General features: G+C 43.5%; 1 protein-coding gene across 15 annotated transcripts in view; it reads left to right on the top strand.

The window, feature by feature from the left end:
* Positions 1-25580, top strand: part of WNK2 (WNK lysine deficient protein kinase 2) — a 198929-nt gene that overhangs the window by 87385 nt on the left and 85964 nt on the right. For 13 of the 15 annotated variants that reach the window (XM_075938948.1, XM_075938945.1, XM_075938946.1 and 10 more), the window contains exons 8-11: positions 2795-3083; positions 13233-13429; positions 17470-17622; positions 24104-24295. In XM_075938948.1, coding sequence (XP_075795063.1) covers positions 2795-3083; positions 13233-13429; positions 17470-17622; positions 24104-24295 — 831 coding nt within the window. The remainder of the gene's footprint in view (positions 1-2794; positions 3084-13232; positions 13430-17469; positions 17623-24103; positions 24296-25580) is intronic. The other 2 variants (XM_075938938.1, XM_075938951.1) reach the window with 2 other exon arrangements.

Consider the following 25580-nt stretch of genomic DNA (forward strand, 5'->3'; position numbering starts at 1 on the left):
TAAAGCAACTTTTTTCTTAGAGAAAAACATGGAAATAATTAAAGTATGAGCTCTTTCTCATTTTGTAACTGGGTCAGCGGACCAGATGATAAAACACATTTGTGTAATGATTCATAAAAAAAGGATGAGCAAAAAAATCTCATCTGGACTCTGAATTGCTTTACTTTTTTCCCAGGGGAATTTATTTAGTGACAGTATTACCATCACTCCTGTTCTTCTGAGAAGGCAACCATTTTCATAATGTAAAATAGCTTTCCCTTCTATCCATAACTTAGCATTCCACTATACATTGAAGGAAGAAGGTTGGCTTGTTCTAGCTTTCTAACTCTGACATGAAATTGATAGGTGTATTGCTTGAAATGTTACCTGAACCTCCACATTCTGGGTGTCCCTGATCCAGGAACACCCATGGTTCAGACCGTGGTGGGGAGAGGGGAAGGGAAGCAGCTCTGCATGCTGCCACCCCCTTCTCCCCTAGCTAGAGGAATAGCAGCACAATGCTGGTCTGGAGGTTTTCCCCTCACTGCTCCCATGTGATGCTGGGGGGTTAGGGCACAGAGCTATCTGTGCTCCTGGGTAAATGCCCCACCTGAACCTCCTCACTCACCCTCCTCCTCTCTTAGTCCCCACCCCAGTGCCCTCCCTGGTCCAAAAATTCCTTAATCCAGCATACTGTATTGCCCAGGGTTGCCGGATAAAAGAGGTTCATGTGTATATTGTGACACAACTTACCTTATTAAAATTTGCCCTATGGTAGTTGCCATGAGAAAATTGTTGAGATTTCAAGTTCTGCAATTTGCTTATATTATCTATGCTAAATTTCTTTGAAGAGGGAAGGGGCGTTTATCTTCTCCTAAGCTATTTAAAAAAGCAACATGTATTCCTGAAGTAAGTGACTTTTTGACAATTCTGACTTGTTGGTAAATGCAGAAACCCTATGCTTTCCCAATGTGTGTTGCTGAAGATCTGGGGTTGGCAATAATTTTGAGCTGGGCTGGGCTGGCCAGAAGGGGTGGGGCCAGGATGCTTCTGGGCTACCCCACTCCTAGACCATGATTGGTCTAGGGGTGGGGGAGCCCCTTTGCCCCCACTAGGCACCCATGCCCCTGGCAAGGTGGGAAGAGGCTTCCCACGCTCCTCCCGCTCCCAAGGCAATCAGGCCTTGGGGGTGGGGGAGTGCGTGACGTCTCCTCCTGCCCTGCGAGGAGCGCGTAGCACTTTGAAGTGCCACATGCTCCTCGCAGGGCGGAAGGAAGTTCCGTGCACTCCCCTGCCCCCCAGACCCTAATTTGCCTGAGGGCAGGGGAGTGGCAGGGCCTCTGTGGGCTGGATCAACCCGCTTGGCAGGCCAGATCCAGCCTGCGGAGGCCCTTTTGCCCAGCCCTGCTGTAGATTCATGGTGTCCAACACACTAGTCACATGTGGCTATTTGGCCGGCTGAGTGTGGCTAGTTCGCTATAGCAGTAGATGCTTGTGGAGAAGATAGTGTTAGGCTCATGAAATTTGATAGTTGGGCTCACCAATGGGGAGGGTGGGGGGAGTCAAAGGGGGCATTTGTCCTCGGACCCAGTGATTCAAAGGGACCTGGGGATCTGGCTGCCACTGCAGCTGACCTCAGCCTTTCCCCTTCCGCCCTTGGTCCTGCCTCCTCTGGGAATATGGAACTGCCCACCTAGTCCAGGGATCTGGTATAGCTGTCAGCTCCCCTGATAATAGTTAAATCTTCAAAACTCATGAAGTAACAAACCCATTTAAAGTATCTGTGTAGACAAAGAAGGAAAGAACTGAAATAAGGTACATTCACAAGGTGGACTGACAGCCTGTGGTTACATTTTACAAGTGGTGGCTTTGAAAGAAATCCTGTCTTTATTATAAGTTTAGCATTCTTTGGACGGAAGTGTGAAGTACGAATGAATATAATTTTAGAACTTGTTAACATGACAGATTTTCAGTTCTTTTCCCGTCTGGTCTTGAATAAAAGAATCGACTTTCAATTTTTGCTATAGAAGGCTCTGTGAGCCTGTGATTCATCACCTGAGGGGTTTTTTAATTAGCTCCCCCAAAGCTTCTATTTTCACCATAAGGTTTTTACAAGTAGCTCTTTCTACTTCCCTAATCCAGTATGGGCTGGGAAACCGTCAGAATGTCTGCAACTGCCTAACTGCACAGAGCCTGTCTGCAGCTATCCTGCATGCTTTGTGCCTTTTTTTCAAACAAGCAGCAAAAAAGTAAATCTCTAGTGGTTTTGTGGTTGGGTGGGCGGGAAAAGGAATACGTCCAGTGTGCCTTTCTGAGGTTACATGCCTCTGCTCCTGTGAAGAACACTTGAAAGTTCTTGCAATGCTACTGGGGCTGGGTCTATACTAGACCCAGCAGGTCAGCTAAAGGTACACAACTCCAGCTACATAGCCGAGTTGGCACTGTTTCCAACAGGTGATTGATTGGGAGCAAATGCTCCTGTTGGCTTCCCTTACTCCTCACGAATCAAGGAGTACCAGCGCCAATCGGGGCATCCGCATCTTTACTAGACCACTAAATCAAATGCCAGAAGATAGATATCTGGTGCAGCAAGTGGAGATGTGGCCTAGGTCCTTCCTAGAAGGACAGGGAGAGCAGTCATTATTCTTAAATGCTTCAGTGCCAAACATTTAACTCAAAACTGTATTGAATTCTAGATTCTGAGAGGAACAAATAATTCATGTTATTTCAAATGTATCCTTTCTTTGCTATGAAGAGCTGCAGATTAAAATATACATGTATGTGCACTCAGTAAATTTATATGCCTTCTCTGCAGGTTGAATCTGGATTTTTTCATGAAAATGATGTCAAGATAGTTGCAAAGTCAATACGCGACAGAGTAGCATTAATACAGTGGAGAAGAGAGAGAATTTGGCCTATAATACAATCAGAGGACCGTCAAGTTTCTGAATGCTTGGAGAAACTGAAAGTACCACAAGCACAACAGGTTCAAGTAACGTACCTTTCCCACACTGGTCAACAAACTTTGTCAGAGATAGAGGAGCCAGAAGCTGACCAGCATTTATTTCAGCATAACCTCCCCACCAGCGTCACATCTGTTGCATGTAAGTCTCATGTTTGCATTACTTCTTGTGTGAGCAGGTATGATGCTCCTGGTATAAAATGATTAAATCCACAACCCATCAGTGCTTTGAATTAAACATTTGGAGTATTGCACACATTTTTGCTCACTGGAGAAAAATGTCTAAATTCTAGAACACCAGAAATAAAGTTTAAATTCTGAATACTAGAAGTACTCTAAGTTTGAAAGAGAACGTCTACAGAACCTCCTTTACCTAATGACTAACATTACAGATGTATGGTGAATAAACATATGAAGGATTAAGGTATATTAATAAATCAGCCCTCAAATGCAGGTGCTGCCCCTACACCTCCCATTGGCCGTGGTTCCTGAACAATAGGAGCTGCGGGGCTGTCACTTGGGGTGGGAGCAGCATAGAAGCTTAGATATACCGAGAAGCTGGATGTGCCAGCCACTGCAGGGAGCCTGCTTTAGCCCCACTGCCCTTCCAGCTGCACTTTTGGCAGCCTGGTCAGCAGTACTAACACATCCATTCCTTTTTGACTAGGCGTTCTGGTCAAAAACTAGACACCTGGCCACACTAGTTCAAAACATATATACATATAATATATAGTTTATAATAATGTCTAGTTTTACACATAATATAAAAAATTTTAGTCACTGCATTTTTCTCATGATAATGAAATTTTTATATAGTCTAGTAACTATTTTCATGGTTATCCTTAATGTAAGCAGGGGAATGGTCCTGCTATTGTGGGGAACTTTCCTGGCTTCTATATTACCCCGGTGAAATGGACCAGCGAACGGATCTGAGTCCCTGCTCCCACTTCTTTTACCCAAAGGCCTCCCTGATCCTGAGGGCTCCCCTTCCACACTCCTGAGTAGCAGAGTCCTCAAAATCCCAACAAGGCTGGGCCCAGGTTTTCTGGGGCTTAATCCCCAACCTTGTAGTCACTTGGGGCAGGGGCTAGGGTGTCCCCACTCCGGGGTGCTCTCTTCACACTGGATGCTTTCTTGACCCAGTGATCATTTCATACAGTTCAAAGCAAATACAATGTATTAAACAACAACCGATGAAAAAGAAAAGAATAAGGAAAAACAAGAAAAGTTAAATGAGAACACATAGCCCTGCTCTGCAGCATGGGGACATCACAAACAGCAGTCTGCAGAGTGTAAGGACAGTTCACAGTCTGTTCCTTATGGGTCCCAGGGCTCTTTCTCAGGCCCTGGCTGTGCTGCAGGGAGGCTGCAGGTTGGACACGTTTGCTCTGCCAATGACCACATGACCTCAGGCTCTAGGTGGAAGGACCCCTCTCCCAGTTGGAGTTACAATCCCTCTCCAAGTCTGGCCTGCAGGGCCTCTTGGCTGGTGGCGTGTCCCTGCCCAGAGCCTCTTTTCCCCATTTTGTTGGTCCCAGCTGCTCACTACACCCAGCTGCAGACTGTGCTGCTTTGCCAGACTCCAGCTCCTTGTGTTGCTTCTCTGACCCCTTTGGCTCTCTGGTCACTGCAGGTCTGCTGTTCAGCACAGGGTCTGCTCTCCTTGGGCTGTGTGTGTGGCTCTGTCGCTGCAGGTCTGCCCCTCAGCGCAGCTTGCACTCCTTGGGCTGTGTGTGCCTGGCTCTGACACTGCAGGTCTTTCTCTCCACACAGCTTGCTTTTACTGCTGCTCTTCTCAGCTCTCTCCCCTTTTCTCACAGAGACCCAGAAAATCCCAGCTTACAATGGAGGACAGGACCTGGCCTTCTAATTCTCTCATTGATCTGTCCAACCTGTCAATCAGGCTGAGCTGGAGTGTTGGCCTCTTACCATTGACCCTGGGGTCTGTCAGTCTCAGGGCCCTGATTTCTCATGGACCCTTCCCCTTTGATACTAGGAGCTGGCCAACCAAAAACTCCCACTGAGTTTTAGTAAGGGGCTAACAGTCTGCTTACATTAAGGGAAAACGTAAAACTAGGAAGATGTAATACTTGGAATAATTTTAGGAAGAGCCTACTACAGTATATCTGCATTAATGTCAAATCACTTTTATAGGGTAATTTGAGGATTCTGTAGTCTTGTTGAGCCCTCTTCTTTGGTATGCTTTAGCTTTACCAGAGATGTAGTAATTTTCTACATCACTTCTACATTTTTCCAATTCAGGGCTTCACAGACTCTTGGATTGCATAGTATATCCAGGGTTTTGCAGAAGATCATTCAGTAAAGGAACAAGGACAGGGCAGGCCCATTGCTCAATGAAGAGGGAGAAACAATAACAGGAAACTTGTAAAGGTGCTTAATGACGTCTTTGTTTTGGTTTCACCAAGAAGTCTGATGATGAAGGAATGCTTAACATAGTGAATGCTAGTGGCACTGCCGTAGGATTAGAAGTTAAAATAAAAAAAGAACAAGTTAAAAATTACTTAGAAAAGCTAGATGTCTTCAAGTCACCAGGACCTGATGAAATGCATCCCAGAATACTCCAGGAGCTGATAGAGGAGGTATCTGAGCCTTTAGCAATCGTCTTTGAAAAGTCATGGAAGTTGGGAGAGATTTCAGAAGACAGGAAAAGGGCAAATATAGTGCCCATCTGTAAAAAGTTAAATTAAAACTACCCAGGAAACTACAGACCTGTCTGTTTAACTTCTGTGCCAAGGAATATAATGGAGCAAGTAATTAAGGAACTCATCTGCAAACATCTGGAAGATAAAAAGGTGATAAGCCCTATGTACTCTTCCCCACTCAGGAACCAGGCTCACTGCTGGCTGCTTCTGGGGCATAGCGCAGTCTGTAGTGCCAGGATAGGGAGGTAGCTACCTTACCACCATCATTGATCACCCTGCAGCAACGAGATCCAGTGCCTAATATTCCACGACCCGGTACTGGGTCGTGACGTCTAGTTTGAAAACCATTGCTTTATGGCCACCGTGGTGTTGTAGCCTCAGCAGCCCAGACAGCAGCTTACTATATAGACCACTGCAGAACATGAGAGACTGTGATTCAGGCTGCTAGAGACACTCTTAACAAAATAAAATACAGGACTATGTAGCACTTTAAAGACTTAACAAGATGGTTTATTAGATGATGAGCTTTCGTGGGCCAGACCCACTTCCTCAGATCAAATAGTGGAAGAAAATAGTCACAGCCATATATACCAAAGGATACAATTAAAAAAAATGAACACACATGAAAAGGACAAATCACATTTCAGAACAGAAGGAGGATGCGGGGGTGGGGGAGGAGGTGAATGCCTGTGAGTTAATGATATTAGAGGTGGGGAAGGGTAGATGTCTGTGAGTTAATAGTATTAGAGGTAATAATTGGGGAAGCTATCTTTGTAATGGGTAAGGTAGCTGGAGTCTTTGTTCAGCCCCCCGCGGAGAGTGTCGAATTTTAGCATGAATGCTAGTTCAGAGGATTCCCTTTCAAGTGCAGATTTGAATGTCTTCTGAAGTAGGATGCAGGTGAGTAGGTCATTGAGACAGTGTCCTTTCTGGTTGAAATGGCAAGCAACTGTTTTTTCTTTGTGATCCTGTCTAATGTCTGTTTTGTGGGCATTGATTCTTTGGCGAAGTGTCTGAGACGTTTGTCCAATGTACATAGCAGACGGACACTTTCGGCACATGATAGCATAGATTATATTTCTGGAGGCACAGGAATATGTATTCTTGATCTTATAACTCACTTGGTTAGGCCCAATAATGGTGTCAGCAGAGTGAATATGTGGACAAAGCTGGCAGCGGGGTTTGTTGCAAGGGAAAGTACCAGGGTTGGTATTAGTGTGGTATGTCCTGTGGTTGTTGGTAAGAATCATCTTGAGGTTAGGTGGTTGTCTATAGGAGACTATGGGTCTGTCTCCCAGAGCTTCTTCGAGTTTAGTGTCCTGTTCCAGTATAGGCTGTAATTTATTGATAATGTGTTGGACAGGTTTAAGTTGGGAGCAGATACTTCGCCAAAGAATCAATGCCTTCCTTCCCGCATCCTCCTTCTGTTCTGAAATGTGATTTGTCCTTTTCATGTGTGTTCATTTTTTTTAATTGTATCCTTTGGTATATATGGTTGTGACTATTTTCTTCTACTATTTGATCTGAGGAAGTGGGTCTGGCCTACGAAAGCTCATCATCTAATAAACCATCTTGTTAGTCTTTAAAGTGCTACATAGTCCTGTATTTTGTTTCAGCTACACCAGACTAACACGGCTACATTTCTATCACTATCTTAACAAACTAGCATTGAATCTGTGCTCTTGAATTTAAGGTCTTACAAACTAGCGCACACCTACTTTTAAAATTCTGTACCACATGAAATGAAAATATCCATGCAAAATGTAATGAGAAAAACCCATTGAATTTGAACACTCAAGGTATTTAGCTGTTGCTGTATTTACTATGTCTCGAAGCCTCTGCTTGAGCCTCTCATGACATTATTACCCACATCTTTCAGGGTTTGCAGTTCATGTTTGCCTTGGGATGATTCAGAAAGTTTGATTGTGTTGTAGAAAGTGAAGTGTTAAGTTTGTCCAAATGATGACTCGGTAGGAAAAAGAAAAGTACAGAATAATAGCAAATATATGGAAGCTTCAAGGGGTAGCCGAATTAGTCTGTACAGGATAAACTTCTTGAGATGAAGTGGGTTGTGCCACGAAAGCTCATGATACCATGTTTTGTTAGTCTATAAAGTGCTACCAGACCATTTGTTGTTTTTTAAGTTTAGCAAATATATAATGTATGGTGGTACATCATGTGACTTGACAGCATGGGAGGGAGTATGTCCTGGCTGTTGTCAGAACATTTTTAGATGCCAAATGTCTAAACCTGAGGCTTTTATTTCTGGAGTAAATGTCATGTCTTGAAAAAGCAATGAGACTTGACTACTCAAACTGGCAGTGTTAACACAAATGTTCTTCAGGTCTCTGATGTGGTGTTGACAAGAATGGCACAGCTGTGAAAATCGTGTAACATCAAGGAAAGTTGTTTCCTTCACTGTGCAATTGAAGGAATTTCAAAAGTTGCAGGGCTTGATTCAGTTACCAAAGTGACCAGGGTAGCTTGTCAGTTGTCTCTGCTTCTCACTCTGTTAGTGACACAGAAGAGTTTATTCAAGAGCAACTGCTCTGAAAGCAAAGGTGTGGCTGTTTCTCACAGTTGGTGAGTGATGTGTCTTATGACTGCTGAAAGCTTGTTCTATTGTAAAGCTGGTGCCTGGATGCATAACAGAAGATAGCTGAGCTGATACTGCAAACCTAAAGAAGCAATCAAAGATTTCCCCAGTCAGTGGGAGTAGTGCATTACGGTTGCCAGGGAAACAGGAAATGGCAGCTAAAAGTGGTGATTTGGTCAAATGGATCACATCTAAAATCTCCTGGCCCCCTACTTGATACTGACAATTTGTTGCCATTAAGAAAATGCCTGATTCTTCATGATGCTATTAAGTTGTGAAGTTCATTTCAAGGCCATTCAAAGAATTCTTGACTTCTTGCATTGCTCTGGGATGACATAGGTTTGCTTCACCAGCAGCCTTCCTTCATGCTGAGTTAAAAGTGCCTCTCACATAGTGAGATACTAACTCAAGTCTTTTAACAAAGAACAGAAGTGCAAGATTTTCTGAATGATCTGCAATCTCCCTTGCTGACTCTCTTAATAACCTGTCTCAGGAGGCCCACTGAGCCTTCCTGGGTGACTTTTGGGCACTAAGATAATCTGAACTCTTCCCAAAGGGTGGAAGATGAATAGTGCGACCAGTGTGGAAGCACTCATCAGAAAACTCGGCAAGTGGTCTTCCTGAGCATAAAAAGGAGATGCTCCCTTCCCTTGGTTTTAGATTTTAGAACCTGAGGAGCCAGTTGAGATCTCTCAGAAGCTTGTAATGTCAGCATTTGGAGAAGCTTCAGGCAGGGCTATGTTGCTGTTTTACTTGCTGGCCCTGGATATAGGGAGAAAAGGTGGACCAATAACCCTTTTTCAACCAAGATGGTGTTGGCTCTCAACACTCACTGGTCCATTGCCAGGCAAAAGTGTAAGACATCTGTTTAAAGCCCCTGCCATGGAGTTTTTATTTCCATGGATTTTCTCTAAATAGAAATTCCATTGTTTTTGCTGTTTCTGGATGAAGAGATACCCCGCTAGGCAGTTCTTTATCCCATTTTCATTTTTCTATTTCTGAGCCTCAGGTTTCTCTTCAGTGGTTTAGGGAAAAAATTTCAGTCTCGTGGTGATCAAAAATAACTTAAGACCATGTCTCCCTTTCTCCACCTCAGATCAACCTTCAGAACACATTGTGTCAATAAGACAGGCTCCCCTTATCACTCTGAATTGTGAGTGGATTTGTAACTTTTGTTGGTGTACTTGAAGACCGCCAATACTTAGTCGATATTGGAAAATTTAGAGCTTCCAGTCTAAAATGTTTGGGGCAACCCTGTTCTTGCTTGTTCTACTAAGGATTTGTCTACATCAAATAGTGATGTCCTATATGGGGGTGGGGAGTGATTCCGCAAGTACACTCATGAATAGAAATTAATTGGTACAGGTAGACCCTCTTGGTGCACACTGATAGTTTCAAAGCACATGTTAATGTAGCAATTTTCAAAACCTTTAGTGGGCACCAGCAGTATTAATACAGACCAATTAATGCATGAGACTTTAGTGTGCTTTAGAAATCACACCACCATAGGGTGCATTATCCCATGGTTTAGACAAGGGCATAGCCCAAAGAATAAACTGATTTATAGGTCCTTCTACAAAACAGTTCAGCCAACACTACTTTTTTGTTGCTCTGGAATTTTATTATAAACATTTTTTTTATTTAAATTAAGATTATTAGGCACTCAGAGACTGCTTGCTTATTCCTTCATTCAGGTATTTTATAAATACATACACAAAATCCTCCCCATTGTATAGTTAATGCATTGTGTGTAAGTTAGCTTTTGAGTTTGAACATAGTAGTTCAACAAGCTCAGCACAAAACAGCAAGCCTTTGGAAGGTATACAATTGTTTTACTGTTACAGTATTTTCAAAACTTTACAGAATATTTATAATACTTTCAAAACTTTTAGAAGATGATGATTTGATCTGATATTTTTTTTCTGACCATGTACTTAACTCTTATAAGCTGACTCCTTTGAGGAATTTTTTATAAAAGATACTAAGTTATTTAAACATAATAGCTAAATGAGTTTAATTGTTCCTTTCTCTCTCTCTCTGGGTGTGTCTAGACTACATGCCTCCTTCGACGGAGGCATGTAGATTAGCCAGATCGGAAGAGGGAAATGAAGCCGCGATTAAAATAATCGCGGCTTCATTTAAATTTAAATGGCTGCCCCGATCTGCCGATCAGCTGTTTGTCGGCAGATCGGGGGAGTCTGGACGCGATGCCCCGACAAAGAAGCCTTTCTTCATCGACACAGGTAAGCCTCGTGAAACCAGGTTTACCTGTGTCGATGAAGAAAGGCTTCTTTGTCGGGGCATCGCGTCCAGACTCCCCCGATCTGCCGACAAACAGCTGATCGGCAGATCGGGGCAGCCATTTAAATTTAAATGAAGCCGCGATTATTTTAATCGCGGCTTCATTTCCCTCTTCCGATCTGGCTAATCTACATGCCTCCGTCGAAGGAGGCATGTAGTCTAGACACACCCTCTGTGTGTGTGTGGGGGGGGGGGGGCAATTCTGTATCCCATGTTGGTGGATACGTGCTTACTGCTAATGAGTCTAAAAGCTCTATAAATCACTTTCCTATCTGTTCATGTTGTATTCAGAAAAGGGAGGCTAAGATGACATTAATAATTTAATATCTGTGTACAACATGGTGTGCCAAGAAAATCTAGTTCTGACTCTCAGCTTCTGCTTTAGCTCTGTTCACTTACACTTTGTCTTCCTTTGCGGTCTTGAATGATTGTTTAATGAGACGAAACTCTGCATTCTATAAAAACATACATTGTTGCCATAGGCAGCATGTGATTTTTAAAGGGGTCATGATGAAAATTCAAGGTAGGTTTTAGTTGTTTCAAAACAGAATCGAGGTTAGTTTCTGAAAACTTGAATGGAGTTCACCCATTTTATTCAAACCCATGTATATTTCAAGCCCTATGAAGGAGTTGGAGGGATGGGGAGCATGAGAGATTTTAGATTATTTTACCATATCTTTCTCCTTTAATTTAAAATCCTTTAAACAATTACAGGTCAAGTCTGGCACAGTCTACTGTTGTTCCAGATTTTTAACTCTTCCCTGAGACTGTGTAATTTTGTATGTCCATGTGCAGAATTAATTTTTTTTTCTGTGCACCAATATAGGGATGATGTGAGATACATCTCCACTATATTGGTGCGCATAAAAAAATTCATTCTACACATGGACATTCTGTGCTGAGGGTGGGGCTGAGGGGTTTGGAGTGTGGGAGGGGGCTCAAGGTTGCAGGGGGAAAGGGTCCTGGCTGGAGGAGCGGGCTCTGGGGTGGGACTGGGGATGTGATGTTTGGTGTGCAGGAAGGGGCTCCAGGCTGGGACCAATGGATATGAAGTATGGGAGTGGGCTCTGGGCAGGTGGTTGGGGTGGGTCTGGGCAGGAGTTTGGGTGTGGGGGGTGCGGAGGAGGGGCTCAGAGTTGAAGTGTGGGGTATAGTAGGGAACCAGGGTTGTGGGAAGGGGCTTGGGCTAGGGACTGGGGGTGCAGGGATCTTACCTGGGGCAGCGCTTGTTTGATGGTGATAGGGAACAGGTGGCTCCGTGTTACCCCACACTAACCTGCAGGCACCACTCCCTGGCGCTCGCACAGCCTGGTGAGGAGGAGGAACTGCAGCAGGTGGAGCTACCTCTCCCTTGCCAGGAAGGGCTGCCAGAGAAAACTGGGGCTTCACGGCCTGCAGCCCAGGACCCTGAGCTAAGGTGGCCTTGGACTATAGCCCCTGAAAACCCTTTCTTAATCCAGCCCAGCAGCAGAGCGGCAGGCCTCTGTCCTGGCTGCTGCAGCTCCCTGCTGGAGCCAGAGGAGCACACCTTTTCCCCAGGCACGCAGCTTAGAGGGAACTTTCTCAGGATATTTAACTTCATATATGAGTGGCTACTGCCTAGGTTAGTTCAAGGGTAAACACAATAGCTATAGAAAAAGAAACTAGTTAACAGTGCAGATATATTTTACAGGCTTCAGTACATTTGAAAAGGCCTTTTTTCAAGCCTTTAATATTGAGCAAAGCTATTATAAGCCTTATTTCTATTTGGCGAAGATGTCGTTTTTGCCCAGTTCCCAGAGTTGTGCAATTTTTCACATTAGTTGAGCTAACTGTCAGCATTATTAGCACTGACAAAATGGTGAATTGTGCTCCTAATCATTAAAAACTTGGATCAAGATGACTGCTTATACAAAGCTGTATTATTTCGTTTTATTTATTTATCGTGCTTTCTGTTTGTAATACCACCACCAGGAAAGAGCAGGATGTATTAAAATTGTTTCAAATTCAGTTGTAATTTCAAAGGGTCTGTTCTTATGTAGCTTTGCTGTGCTTCAATAGCAAGCAATGTCTGAAATTGCAGGGCAAGTCAAAACCAAGTTAATAATTTTGAGTGGTTTTTAAAGAATGTCTCACTGCCTTGCAACAATTAATATATAGTGGTCAAAAGCCAGCATTTGTTTTCTGACAGTTTGTCTGTTGTTCATTTTCCCCTAATTTTTCTTTTTTCGTCAGTATTCCCTCAACCCCAGTGGCACGAAACTGTGCAGCTGATTACAAATGTTATATTGGCTAACACACAGTAAACAATAATTTGTAACTTATTTGAATTTGAAATTTGCAACCCCACTAATCAAAAGGGAATTAAAATAATCATTAAAACTGCTTTGTCTCCAAAGGAATTCATCCTACAGGGGGCTGAGATTTGTGTTCTCCCACTGAACTATGGGCTATAGAACCCATAGAAGGTCTGCAGTTCTTCTCATCATTGTTGTGACCTCTGAAGGGTATTTCAATGTGCCTTTCTCTATGCAAAATCCATAGGAAACTCTATTTACTTCTGGCTTCTGGGAGGAGAGATGAACCCTTCCTAGAAAACAGCATTTGTGTCATGAGTTATTTATATGGTGGAAATAGCTAGGGCAGTGTAAATACTATTTGCATAAACCCCACATAGGCCTCCCCGTTAAGTCACTACTTGAGCGTTTTGTTTGATTTGTTAAGCTCTTAATAAAAAAGATTGTTTTTGCAGCTGACAGCACATTTGACAGCGGTCAGGGGTCCACAGTTTATTCAGACTCCCAGAGCAGCCAGCAAAGTGTCATCTACTCATCTCTGCCTGATTCCATACCTCCTGCTATTCAACGGGTTTACAGTCCACCTCTAAGCGAGAGCCAGGCTTTGCCTCAAAGCCTTCAGCAGCTGGGTCACTACCAGCAGCCTTCAGGAGTAAGTCTCATTTTATTTCCACATTGTTGAATGTACTAGACCATTGGTCCCCAACGTGGTGCCCACGGGTGCCATGGCGCCCACCGGGGCATTTATGTGTGTCCGCCGAAACATCTAGGCTGGCCCCGCCCCGGGCGCATGGCGCATGGGCAGCCCCTGCCCTGGGCACGCAGCGCATGCATGGTGCTGGCACTGGGCTCAGGGCGCGTGGGCGGCTCCTGCTCCGGGCGTGCGGCACATGCGTGGTGCCGGCCCAGGGCGCGTGAGCGGCCCCGCCCCTGGGCACCCGGCCGCCATGAAAGGTTGGAGACCACTGTACTAGACCGTGTTTAATGACCAGCCTTATATTGTGTCTTCACCCTTTTTTCTTCTCTCTGTTTCTACCAATGCTGATTTATTTAATAGACGTTTTCATAGTTTTGCCTAAAAATGTGTGCTGGCTACCAGCTTTAGCTTAGCAGCTTTAGAGATCTTTCATTCATAATTGTACTTCCTGTGCTCAAGGAAATGCTTTCCTGCTTTACTTTAATTTAAACATTGTTAAGTGAGCCTCCATCTTTCTTTCATGTCACTGAGTTGTTTTTAATAGTTTTTCCATGGTTAGTCTTAACCTCATGAGCATTTTCGTTTGAGAATTATTTTTCGTTTTTGTTTTTTGTTTGCTGTAAATGTAGCCACCTGTTACTTTTCCTTCATCTGTTCAAGAGCCTCTTGGGTGTGATATTTCTTCCTGTTGTGCTAAAAGTGAAGCGTCCATTGAATGCCTTTCTAGCCCTTGGCTTAAATATAATGTTGCACAGAGGCGAAGAAGCACTTCTGTTATTGAGGCTCCAAAACCCAACACTGGTAACCCAGACAGATACTCACACTTACTCATGTGTTCATGTTACAATGACCTTGGCCAGAAAGAATTAATGGACTTGTCACTGCAAGAACAACTGTGTGCAATCGAACATAAACCTTCTGCTCTCTCCAATGAAAGAATCAATATAGGCCTAGTGTGTCCTTCAGAAATTCCAGTGGCACGCTGCCCTTGTGTTAGCCAATATTCGTTACCCATGATTCACAGCATTCAGAGCAATTATCGTCGCCATAGTGATTCAGTAGTGGCTTTGACTCCAAATGTGACATCCTCTCTTCCAACAGAACGAATAGAGAAAAACATAAAAATCTCACCTAATAGAGAAGAGGAAACAAGTAAGTCACAGCTAGCGGCTTTAGAGATCTCTACAAATACCACGGAGTTAATGATCATTAAACACAGTTGTCAGGCATGCTTAGCCCATCTGCTTCATTCTGGAGAAGATCCAAAAAAGTCAGTGCCCCTTAAATGTGCTACAAATACTCCTCACTGCCTGTGTAACAAACTAGAAAAAAAATCAGTGTCTCTGCCTCTTCCTCAAGCAAGCAGGCCTTGCGGCAGTTTAGACCTGCCTTTATTACGTGAATCTCTGCAGCACATAATTAGCCAAAAGACCAGTTCTACACCCATGAGAATTGCAAGAGTCACAGAAAAAGTTCTGCATTCTGAGCCCTTCGGTTATGGTGAAGCCAACATGCCTGGACTACCTCTGCCCTTCCATAAAGTTTGCGCTGGCAAAGCGTCACTAACAGAGAACAAGCCTGTGACTCCAGCTGTGCAGAGCAGTGGAAACAACCTAGCTAGTAAAAATACCACCAATGATATGGTAGGTTGAATCATTTCATTCCTAGTTGGTATGGAATTAGAAAAACCAAATCCAAGAATGACAAGTGTCTCCTATTTGGTCCAGAATTTCCCCAGATGATTCAGAATTGTCACACTTACCCTCTTCTCCCTCTTGTTTTCCAAAATGCTTGCAACAGAAAGTGAAGTGTATTTTTTGAATGATCCTATGAATGGCTTGAATCACCATCCTGTTCGACTTGGACCTCTGTAACAAGCTCCTTCCACTATGAAACCACCTATCCTGTGAATGTAGTTGTGTTGGTTGCATCTTTCTCATATATTTTTCACATGAAGAAACAACAGCTTTCATTGAGTGTAGTAGTACACTACAGAAGATTTAAAAAACTGAGCAATGCAATAAAGTGCCTTAGAGCAGACATTCTGTGTATTGATTTCATTGGTACAGTCTCAGTAAGGGGTTGCAAAGGGTAAAACAGCAGAAAGTATTTCACTTATTTTGTCACAATTATTGTTTTTCCTAGATCTTTCACATCTACTTAGTTGTGACTGCATTTTCATCTAACATAGGTATAAACTGTTGCAAGCTTTAAAAGAACACTTGATTTAAAAGAACCACTCCAGTCATCTGAAGAAGTGGGTTTTTCCCACAAAAGCTCATGATACCATCTACAGGCAGTCCCCAGGTTACGTACAAGATATAGGGACTGTAGGTTTGTTCTTAAGTTGAATCTGTATGTAAATCAGAACTGGCGTCCAGATTCAGCTGCTGCTGAAACTGACCAGCGGCTGACTACAGGAAGCCCGAGGCAGAGTTGCTCTGCCCCGGGCTTCCTGGAATCAGCCTCTGATCAGTTTAAACAGGCTGAATCTGGACGCCAGTTCCGACTTACATACAGATTCAACTTAAGAACCCCAGGCGTCCCCAAGTCAGCTGCTGCTGAAACTGACCAGCGGCTGACTACAGGAAGCCCGAGGCAGAGTTGCTCTGCCCCGGGCTTCCTGGAATCAGCCTCTGATCAGTTTTAACAGGCTGAATCTGGACGCCAGTTCCGACTTACATACAGATTCAACTTAAGAACCCCAGGCGTCCCCAAGTCAGCTGCTGCTGAAACTGATCAGCGGCTGATTCCAGGAAGCCCGGGGCAGAGCACCTCTGCCTCGGGCTTCCTGTAGTCAGCGCTGGTCAGTTTAAGCAGCGGCTGACTTGGGGACGCCTGGAGCAGAGCAGCTGGGGTGCTGCTGGGTTGCTCCAGTAGCGCCGCTCCTCGGCGCTACTGGAGCAACCCAGCAGCACCCCAGCTGCTCTGCCCCAGGCGTCCGGAGAAAAGCCTGGACTGCTGGGAGGACGGGGGGGGGGGGGGGGATACTAGCTGCCCCCTCCCCCCTTCCCCCCCACAGCAGACCAGGGAGACGCGGGCGGGGGACCGAGACGCACCACGGTCCTGCCGCCCAGGTCCTCTGTGGCTTTGCTCCGCATCTCCCTGGTCTGCTGGAGACCAGGAAACCAGGGAGACGGGGAGCAAAGCCTCTGAGGACGCCAGCAGCGGGACAGCTGTGGCGTGTCTGGGCTGTCCTGCTGCCCGCATGCTCCGCGGCTTTACTCCGCATCTCCCTGGTCTGCTGGTCTCCAGCAGACCAGGGAGATGGGCAGCAAACCCCTTTCATAACTGCAGATCCGACGTAAGTCGGGGACTGCCTGTACATGTTTTGTTAGTCTTTAAGGTGCTACTAGACTATTTGTTGTTTTTTAAGATTTTACTTGACTTTTAAACAGTGGATTCTTCCTCACAGATTTAAGTAGGAAATTACTAAATACATTGATGTGGTAATGTAGTATCATGCAGCAAGAGGTGTTCCTTTTTAGTAAATAGGGTTAGTCTATTGGCCCTTTCTTTAATATACATACCTATCCTTTTTCTTGAACTGGAGTTTGAGAGACTGCATATTAAGAACCTTATTTTATTTATCATACATAGGTTTTTTTCTTAAAATACTATAACAATCTCATTGCCTCCAGTACATGGCAATAAAAGTTGTTGTTTGTTTTTAAGATACAAACTGGAGTTTACTCACCTACCTGAAGTTTTTGGGTGGGTGGGTTGGTGGGCAAGTAGATGTGTCTCTAGTTTGTAGGTCTATTTCCAATAATAAGAAAACCAAACTATGGCATTTCTCATTCTCCCCTTGAAAAGCACTCTTTTCCTTGTTTTTTTAAAGGATTACAGTAAAATTTACCTTCCTTTGCTTGTGTTTTTCATTTCTCTTTCCTTGTTTTGAATTAAATATTTTGTGGCAAGCATGTTCTTAAAAATCAGCTGTAGACAATTTTTTTGATGCTTCTTTTAAAGAAATTTATTTTCCTTCCTTCCAGCCTGGACTACCAGTGGTTCAGGCTCCACCTACTGTTGTCTCTCAGCGACCACAACATTACCAAGAGCCAGCAATGACATTCCCAGTAATACAGCCAATCACAGGTGCTTCATTGCAGATGGGGCCATCTCAGCCTGTGTTAGCCAGCCAGCAGGTGAGAAGCTAAAACTATCTGATCCCATCTCTTCCATTTCAGTTCTTATAAATGATCTTTTTTGTTAGCAAAACTACTGACTGAGGTCTGTTTGAAGATGGCTGAGAGATCAGGTCTGCTTAATGAGTGGAACTACTGTACTGAGAACCTGTTAAACCACCATTTCAAGGCCATAGTTAGTTTTGAAATCTTGCTTCTAAGCACAAGTGTTAATATCCAGAAAGATGTTAAAATTCATGATTACATCGGTGTTTGCACTTTTTTGCCCTGGCTCATCAGTGACTTTAGTGGGTGGACACTTAGCACAGTAGGCAGAACTTTGACAGTGTATCTCAGGCCAACACAAATAAAGACCTGTTCTGTTTCTGTGATTCTACCAAAAATGCAGCATCTGTGAATGGGTGGAGGAGTGTCCTTCCATTCTCTGTGCACACAGGGCAGCAGAACTTATTGCCTTATTAACACATGTCTTTGTGTCTCACCAGTTCCAACTCACCATTTAGACCCGTGGTCACCAACCCGTCAACTGTGGGCTCGACCAGTCAATCACAAGGTGTTCTGGCCCCCTCCCTCACCCCCAAGAAGCCCCACTATCTACTTCCAGCAACAGTGGAGGTAGTGCTGGCTTCCTGCGGGGTGAATGGAAGTCCTGCAGCTGCGTGCCACTTCTGGGGGTTCCGGAAGTGCGCTGGCTGCTCCCCTCCCCCAGATCTGTGACGTGCTGGGAACTGGGGGGGGGGGGGGGAGGAAGAAGGCCCCAGAGGAGGCACGCACCGGGGCTTCCCTGCTCTGCAGGAGGGAGGAGTCATCCCTGGAGGAGGCGCACGCCAGGGCTTCCCTCTTCTGCGTGGGGGAGAGGGGAGGAGTCCCGGAAGGAGGCAAGTGTGGAGGGACTCCCTGCCCCCAGCCACACCCTGTCCCTGCCCCCACTGGCACCCTGTCCTCTGCCGCAGAACTCTGTCCCCTACCCCAGCACCCACTAGCACCCTTTCCCAGTACCATGATCCCTGCTCCCACCAGCACGGTTGGGGCCATATTAGTGAGGCATGAAGAGTTTTTGGAGGAGTTATTTTTTTGCATCTCACTTGTTTGGCCCCCAACTAACTTTTCTGTGGGTCAGTGACCTCTGACTCAAAACAGGTTCCCTGCCCTTCTCATTAATACAGACACTGCAGAAACTTTTGTGTTTGATATAGTATTTTATTTAAAAATGAAGCCTGGCCAACAAACCCCCAATTGGGGCCAAGCCCCCATCTGGCCACAGCATCATAACACTCCTGCACCACCACCACTCCCCACTGATCCTAAAACTGAACCTATCATACACTGGACCCCCCTGCCCTGAGCCCCGCACATACCCCAACCCAAATTCCTGCACCCTCACATCCACAAGCCTGTGGCCTGCTTAGTACCCCAACCCTCCATCTGATCCCAACAATCCCCAGCCTGAAGTCCCCTCCCCGAGCCAGCGTCCCCTTCTTCACCTCCTCCTGCATCCAGATTTCCTCCCAGAGCTTTCATCTCTCACCCCTTCCCACACCCATATCCCTCCTTCTCACCCCAGAGCGCACATATCCTGTCTCAATCCAGTGAGGGTATGGCTGGACTGCAGGAGTTTTTCCAGGATTCCAGAGATATCCCAAAAAAACTCTTCCGCATCCAGGGATGCGTTTGTTCTTCTGCTTTTTTTAGTGGAAGAGCAAACATGCTCTTCCGGTAACCCCTGTATCCCTTGTTCCACGAGGAATAAGGGGGCTTCCGAAAGAAGAGGTTTCTGTGACATTTGTTCCAGTCTAGACAGGCCAAATGTTGGATAAACCTCTTCCTACAGAAGGATCAGGGGAAAAAAGCAGCAGTATATAAGGGCTGGAGATATCAAGTGATGGAGAGGAGGAGAATAGAGAGGGTGGGGCTTCAAGAAAGGGGTGGGGTCTTGAGGAAAGTATGGGGCGGTAGATCTTGGCTTGTTCTGACATTTAAAAAGTGATCGTGGGTATAAAAAGGTTGGAGACCACTGATTTAGACTGTCAAAATATGCCATACGTCTAACACTAACAAGTTGGTGTAGCTGGTCCTTACTTTTCTCATATCTAAAAATATCTTTAGTCTTAGTAATATTCAGTACTGGAATAGCTCAAGTTTTCTTATTGGATTAAATGTTCTCTTCTTTCTGAAAACAGTCTGAAAGAAACATCATAATTATTTGATCTGCCTGTTTAAAACTAGGATATCTTGACTATTGTTTCATATCCCTTTTTTCTAATGGGCAGAATTTTCAGATGTTCTCTCATTTAGCCAAAAATACTGTTGCTTCTTGGACAGAATTAGGATAAACTCCAATTGCAGATATCTTTGTATTAGCCTCATGAGCTTTCTGCTGACACTTCCAAATTTGCAAATGTTTCCATGTGTCAAATGGTGCTTCAGGATTAGGGTCTTTTTTCATTTTCTAGCTCCTTTTCCTTCTCCTTTCATGGAGATACAGCTATTATTTCAAATACTAGCATCACAGATGGGGGCATGGCACTAAAATATAGTCAATCTTTGTTTTTTGTGATGAATCAAAGCATGAAATTTCCTTCTCTAAGTTCATAATGTGAATTACATACATTATGGGAATAATGGTTGCACAGAGTATGATAGAGTAGACCCAAGGCTTGCTCTTTAAGCCTGAACATCAGTAAAGCAATTAATGTTTTACATGTGCATAAGTTCTTTGCTGAATCAGGACCTAAATTGTGAGCAAGATGCAGGCCACATGAGATACAAGGTGTATTGTTGTGCATAGGGTTAGAATGTTAAAAGTTGTTTGGATGAAAATTTCAAAAACATTAAAGTTACTTGAGAGAGTAAGTCTCATCGAAAGTCGGTGGGATTTGTGCCTCAGTCATTTAGACCAGGTTGAAAATCACTCATCCATGTCAAAGCAAATGCTAAAGAGCAGAGTTGTTGACTCAAGTCCTACGACTTGAACTCAAGTCTGACTTAAGTCTCCTAGGTGACTCGACTTGAGACTCGACTCAGGTTCATTGTTTGTGACTTGAGACTTGCTAATTTTGTTAAATTGACTTGGTGAAAAAATTATCCGAAAATGCCAATATTGATGGCTTGTACAAAAGTGACTTGACATTTTTTTTTAATTAAGACTTGAGACTCGACGTGGGACTTGACTCGAAAGTGACTTTAGGGACTCAAGACTCGACTTGAGACTTGAACTGTAGTGACTTGAGACTTGACTTGGACTTGACAATGACAACTTGAAGACAACACTGCTACAGAGGTACATAAGCAGAAGTATGTAAAATTGCGGAGAGAAACCATCATTTATCCAAATCAAATTAGCTTTACGTTTCAGAGGATTTAGAAGATGAACTGCACAGTCAATACCCCCTCCCCAGCCCCCCGCCGCCCATAGTTCTCTCTCTCATCTTCAGAGTGGCTTTTCTTTATGTACACTCACATCCCCGTGCCCTAGAAACTAGTGCGCAGAATAATGCACCTTCATATGCAAAAAATACAGGCCATGTGTGCATGTCTCTGCTTGGAAAGCAAACTTGCTGGTATGTGAGAGTACAAAAGAAGGTTAGGCTAGGCCTGAGACGCTGTGTGAGCAGGTGAGAAGATGATTCAGTCATGTTGTGGCTTTCTAGGTATTTAGAAGGTGACTTTATACTATGATTATTATCGTGCAGTTGAGTTTGGTTCTCCTCACATTGCACTCAGGCTGTGGGCATTTTGAACTATAGTAAATAGTTCAAAATAAATGAGATGGGTTATGGAAGCTTTAGGAGGTTAACTCAAGTCTTGTGAAAGGAATCTTTCGTGCCTCAACGTATCATCCTGTTGCTTTGAAACTTGCCCTGTAACCTGTGCTACCAGATGCAAGTAGCCAAACACACATCTGGTCACCCCGTGTTTTGGGAGCCATCAAGTTGCATCAGTCTTAACTGCTTCAAAAAGGGCAAGCCGACCTGATATCTTAATCAGGTTCATCCCTGTTCCTGTGTTTATATATTTTAAAAAGGGAAGTGAGGGCTCTTGTTGAAGCATTCTGTCACTGAAAATGCACAAAAAGATCCAGCGCTCTGGAGCTGTCATTCCTCAAGAGCAACAAAGATGAAAAGCAACCATTACGGTTCCTATTCATTTTTTTTCTTTAAGGTTTTAACACTCGGCGTATTATCTCTTAAATTACATCCAGACCAGATGGTTAGAGGTGAAAACGTGATTAAGTCCGCCATAGAACGGTAACCATCATTCTAATCAAATGGTCAGTTGTATGGCAGGCCAACGAAGCAGTGCTTCCCTGTTGGAGGGCTTATTCCTTCACCCTCCCATTTCACCTGGTCCTTCTCACTGAACAGAGAATGAGGCCAGAGATGCAAACAATTTGATGTTTATTGGAGTTAGCTTCCAGCTAGCATGAATCCAGTTTCCTTTCCTTTTTTCCCTTGTTCGCTTGTTTTTCCCCATTTACTTCTTATTTATCCCCAATGTATGCAGTAATATTTTGAGGTATACCTTATTCTTAACCAGTCGTTTTACTGAAACTTAACTAACCATCCTAACGTGTTTACCTAACCAATTATATCCCACCACCTTAATTGGCTTACATCCAACAAAATTGATTATGCAGCTGACAAACAAAGAAGAGACAATACAGATAAACAATAGAGAGGTGGAGAGCATAATAACAAAGCAATAGATTTCACATCCCCACCTATTGGTAAGTGGGCCCTTGCCAGACAAAGCTATCAGCCTGAGTCTTCCCTTTATCTAGAAGCAATCACCTTTCTAACAGCCTGGAATTGCCTTATTTCAATATGACTGATTTGGAATGTGTCAGGACTGTGATTGTAGGTTTCCCAGTTTATGGATGGATACCACTGCAGCTTAGCCAAAAGCCTCAGACTATCACATACGGATAGACTGTGATTTTGATTCTTTGTTTTTACACCTTTATAACGAGCTAAGTGATAAAAAAATACCAAAATGCTGAACATATTGGTCTTTACAGGCAAGCCCAAATAGCAATATCCTAACATCTGTGAACCCTGAACTTGGTTTCCAGGGGTGTCACTAGAGACCCCCTTGAGAGATCTAGAGACTTCCTAGGAGAGGTGCCGAAATGTTAGATTTATGCCAGTTTCTTTGCTCACCTGCTGCTTTGCTCTCCAATTGAACAAGAGTACTTGTGTAAAATTTAATTAAAGGAGCTGAGCAGAGTTCAGCTGAACTGCAAGAGGCTGAACACTGAGTTGCATTTGCTGTTAAATTATTGTCTGTGAAGAGTTACAAAATTAGGTTCTGATTTATTTTGTATTTGCTGCAGGGTAAGCTAACTATGGGGGAAGAAGGGTAGAGGTGTTTCATATGGCATTGTCTACGTTCTCTATCCAAAGAAAAGTTCTAAAACTGTTGTGACAATAACTAAACTTTCAACTATAGAGTGTAGTCCCTGCAGGCAAGAGTTGAGGGCTCTCATAAAGATGAGTTGTCACTTGTTAAAAGTTTATCTGAATGTTTAAAGCAGGATTGTAAAACAGAAAAACCTGTTTTGCCCTTGAATGATTATTTAAAACATTCTCCAATGATCTTTTAAAGTGCTGCTTTTATATGAGAAGTAAGGTCTTTACTTTCCCCTCTTGGCAAGGTTACTAGAAAATGCAGTATGTGATGTTATCTGAGTTTGTGATTTGAATTTTTCCTATCTCACCTCCTGACCCAACAGAGAAGTGATGCTGAATATTGACTTGTAATGAATTGGAATGCCATCACTTCATTTGGAGGCAGTGAAAGAGCCAGTTCTGGTCACACATTCATTTGACATCACTGTTCATTTCTGGGAAGATTGGATCAATAAACTATTCTTTTTTTGAACCCAAATTTTTAAAAAATAAACTTTTTTCAATAGTTTTGAAGTGTCTTTATACATCAATCACAAAAAGCATTATCGTGCAGAGGGCTCTTTGTCTTGTAGTTCACTTTAAGTTATTAAAGGGCTATGAGCTGGTCCATGTAAGACATGAGTTGCTAATACTGTCAGTTCCCTAGCCTTTGCATACTTTCAGATCTGCCTGGGGGGAGGAAATACTTTCTGAGATTCTGGCTTTATTACATAAATATTGCCCTGGTTTGCTCTACATATAGGAATACGTGGGGTCCACAGTTGGGAGATTTTACAGCGCTGGCTGGAAAATAGAGATTATTTTGTCTTAGACAAGCTTTAAAGAGCCTCCACGATTCATTAAAAATACAAACAGCTAGAATATGTCTTTTGTGGTAATGTAGGTTTTATTTACATGGGATTTAAATCTAGGCCCTTGTGCAATGTTTGAGCTGCGAGTGTCAGTTTCCCCCCCCCCTTTTTTTTTTTTTTGTTAAACCAGTGCTTCTCAATAGGAGTGACATGAAGCTTTAATTGGAAATGTAATACCAGTGAAGTAAATCTTTCTTAATGTGCAATTTTTTTATTCTCTAGCAGCAGTCTATGCCACAGCAAGCTCCTCTACCGCAGGTTCTAGCCAGCCAGCCAGTTTGTGCAGTACAGCCTGCCGCCCATGTGCTGCCCCAGTATCAAACCCAGCCTTCTCAGGTGGCAGCTACCAGTACACCGCTCACACCATTACAGATTTCCACTGTGCAGCAGCTTCCTCATGTCCCATCCTCCCAGGTAAAGTGTCCTGAGCATTCAGGGGTGTGTTTAAAAATGTAAAGGCATGTCCATTCCAGTGAAATTTTCTAGGCAGTGATCAGTGAATGTCACTCTCCCTCATGTTTTCACCTGGCTATGGGAAATTTTTCGTTTTGGTGAGCCAAAAGAAAGTCATCCTGTTTCAGTTATCCTGGGTCTTGCCTAGTTAACCCTATTAATGCTCTTCCTTGAATTGCAATAACTATAATTCTGCGTTTTTTCCCTTCGTGGTGGACCCTCATCCCCATCCTTGCTTAAGAGCATGAGCAATTGCCTATTTTATGTTATTGAGCTCTTTTCTTCACCATTCACCCCACTGTCTTCTCCCTATGGCTTTCCCTTTCTAGATTTCTGGCCCCTTTCCATTAGCAGTAGCTGCGATGGAACCTTTTCTTTGGCCTGCAGTGGTAAAGTTCTTTGTAGCACCATTTCGTAGATTGGCTGGTGAGGGTTTTTCAGATAGGAAGCAGTTTAATAGAAGGGAATAAGAGGGGGAAGAGCAAGCTGCGTCAGTGATGTATTCTTCTGATCTCTGTACCAAAGCAGATAGTGGGAGTTAGTGAAGAAAATTCTCACTCTCTGCTCTTAAAAAATTGTGCAGCTGCAAAATAAAATCCCTGCACTTCCAAAAGCCAAGTATCTGCCTAAATTTCTTCTGAAGATTAAACGTGCATTTACTATAAAGAATTTCTACTGACTTAAATGCAGCATATTGCTACTTCTTAACCTGATACATTATTTTACTATGACTACCTATAAAATTACTGGCATATCCAGCATTTACACTTTTTTTTTCGAGATTTTTGTGTTATAATCCACTTTTGTTGTCAACGCAAAAGAACGTTCATGAGAACTTAACCCACAATTCCTTTGTGTGTGCATTAAAAAGGAAATAGTGAGATTATAGCAGTTTAAAATGTAGATGCTAAGCCTGCAAATGCCTGTGAGTGGGGGGGAATAGTCACAAATTTCAGTATTTTCAGGAGTAGGGCCATAGTGCATGAGATCACTATTGGGAAGTCAGAAGTCCTCAAGACATGTTCTGTTCACTGCATTCTAGGAAAATGTTCAACTGCGGACTGGCAAACCTAGAGTAGTTATGCTCTATTGTCATTGGGAATTTATGTGCATACAAGCTATTCCAACACGTTTCTATCCTGCTTATTTGCCATATGAATTATTAAAATTGTCTCAACTCATTTTCCATGCACCTTTTGAAGGCACTATCTAGTGTGATTTTTAATTTGTTTCAAAATCATAGGAA

Source organism: Pelodiscus sinensis, chromosome 11 (assembly GCF_049634645.1).
Source record: "Pelodiscus sinensis isolate JC-2024 chromosome 11, ASM4963464v1, whole genome shotgun sequence".
NCBI lineage: Eukaryota > Metazoa > Chordata > Testudines > Trionychidae > Pelodiscus > Pelodiscus sinensis.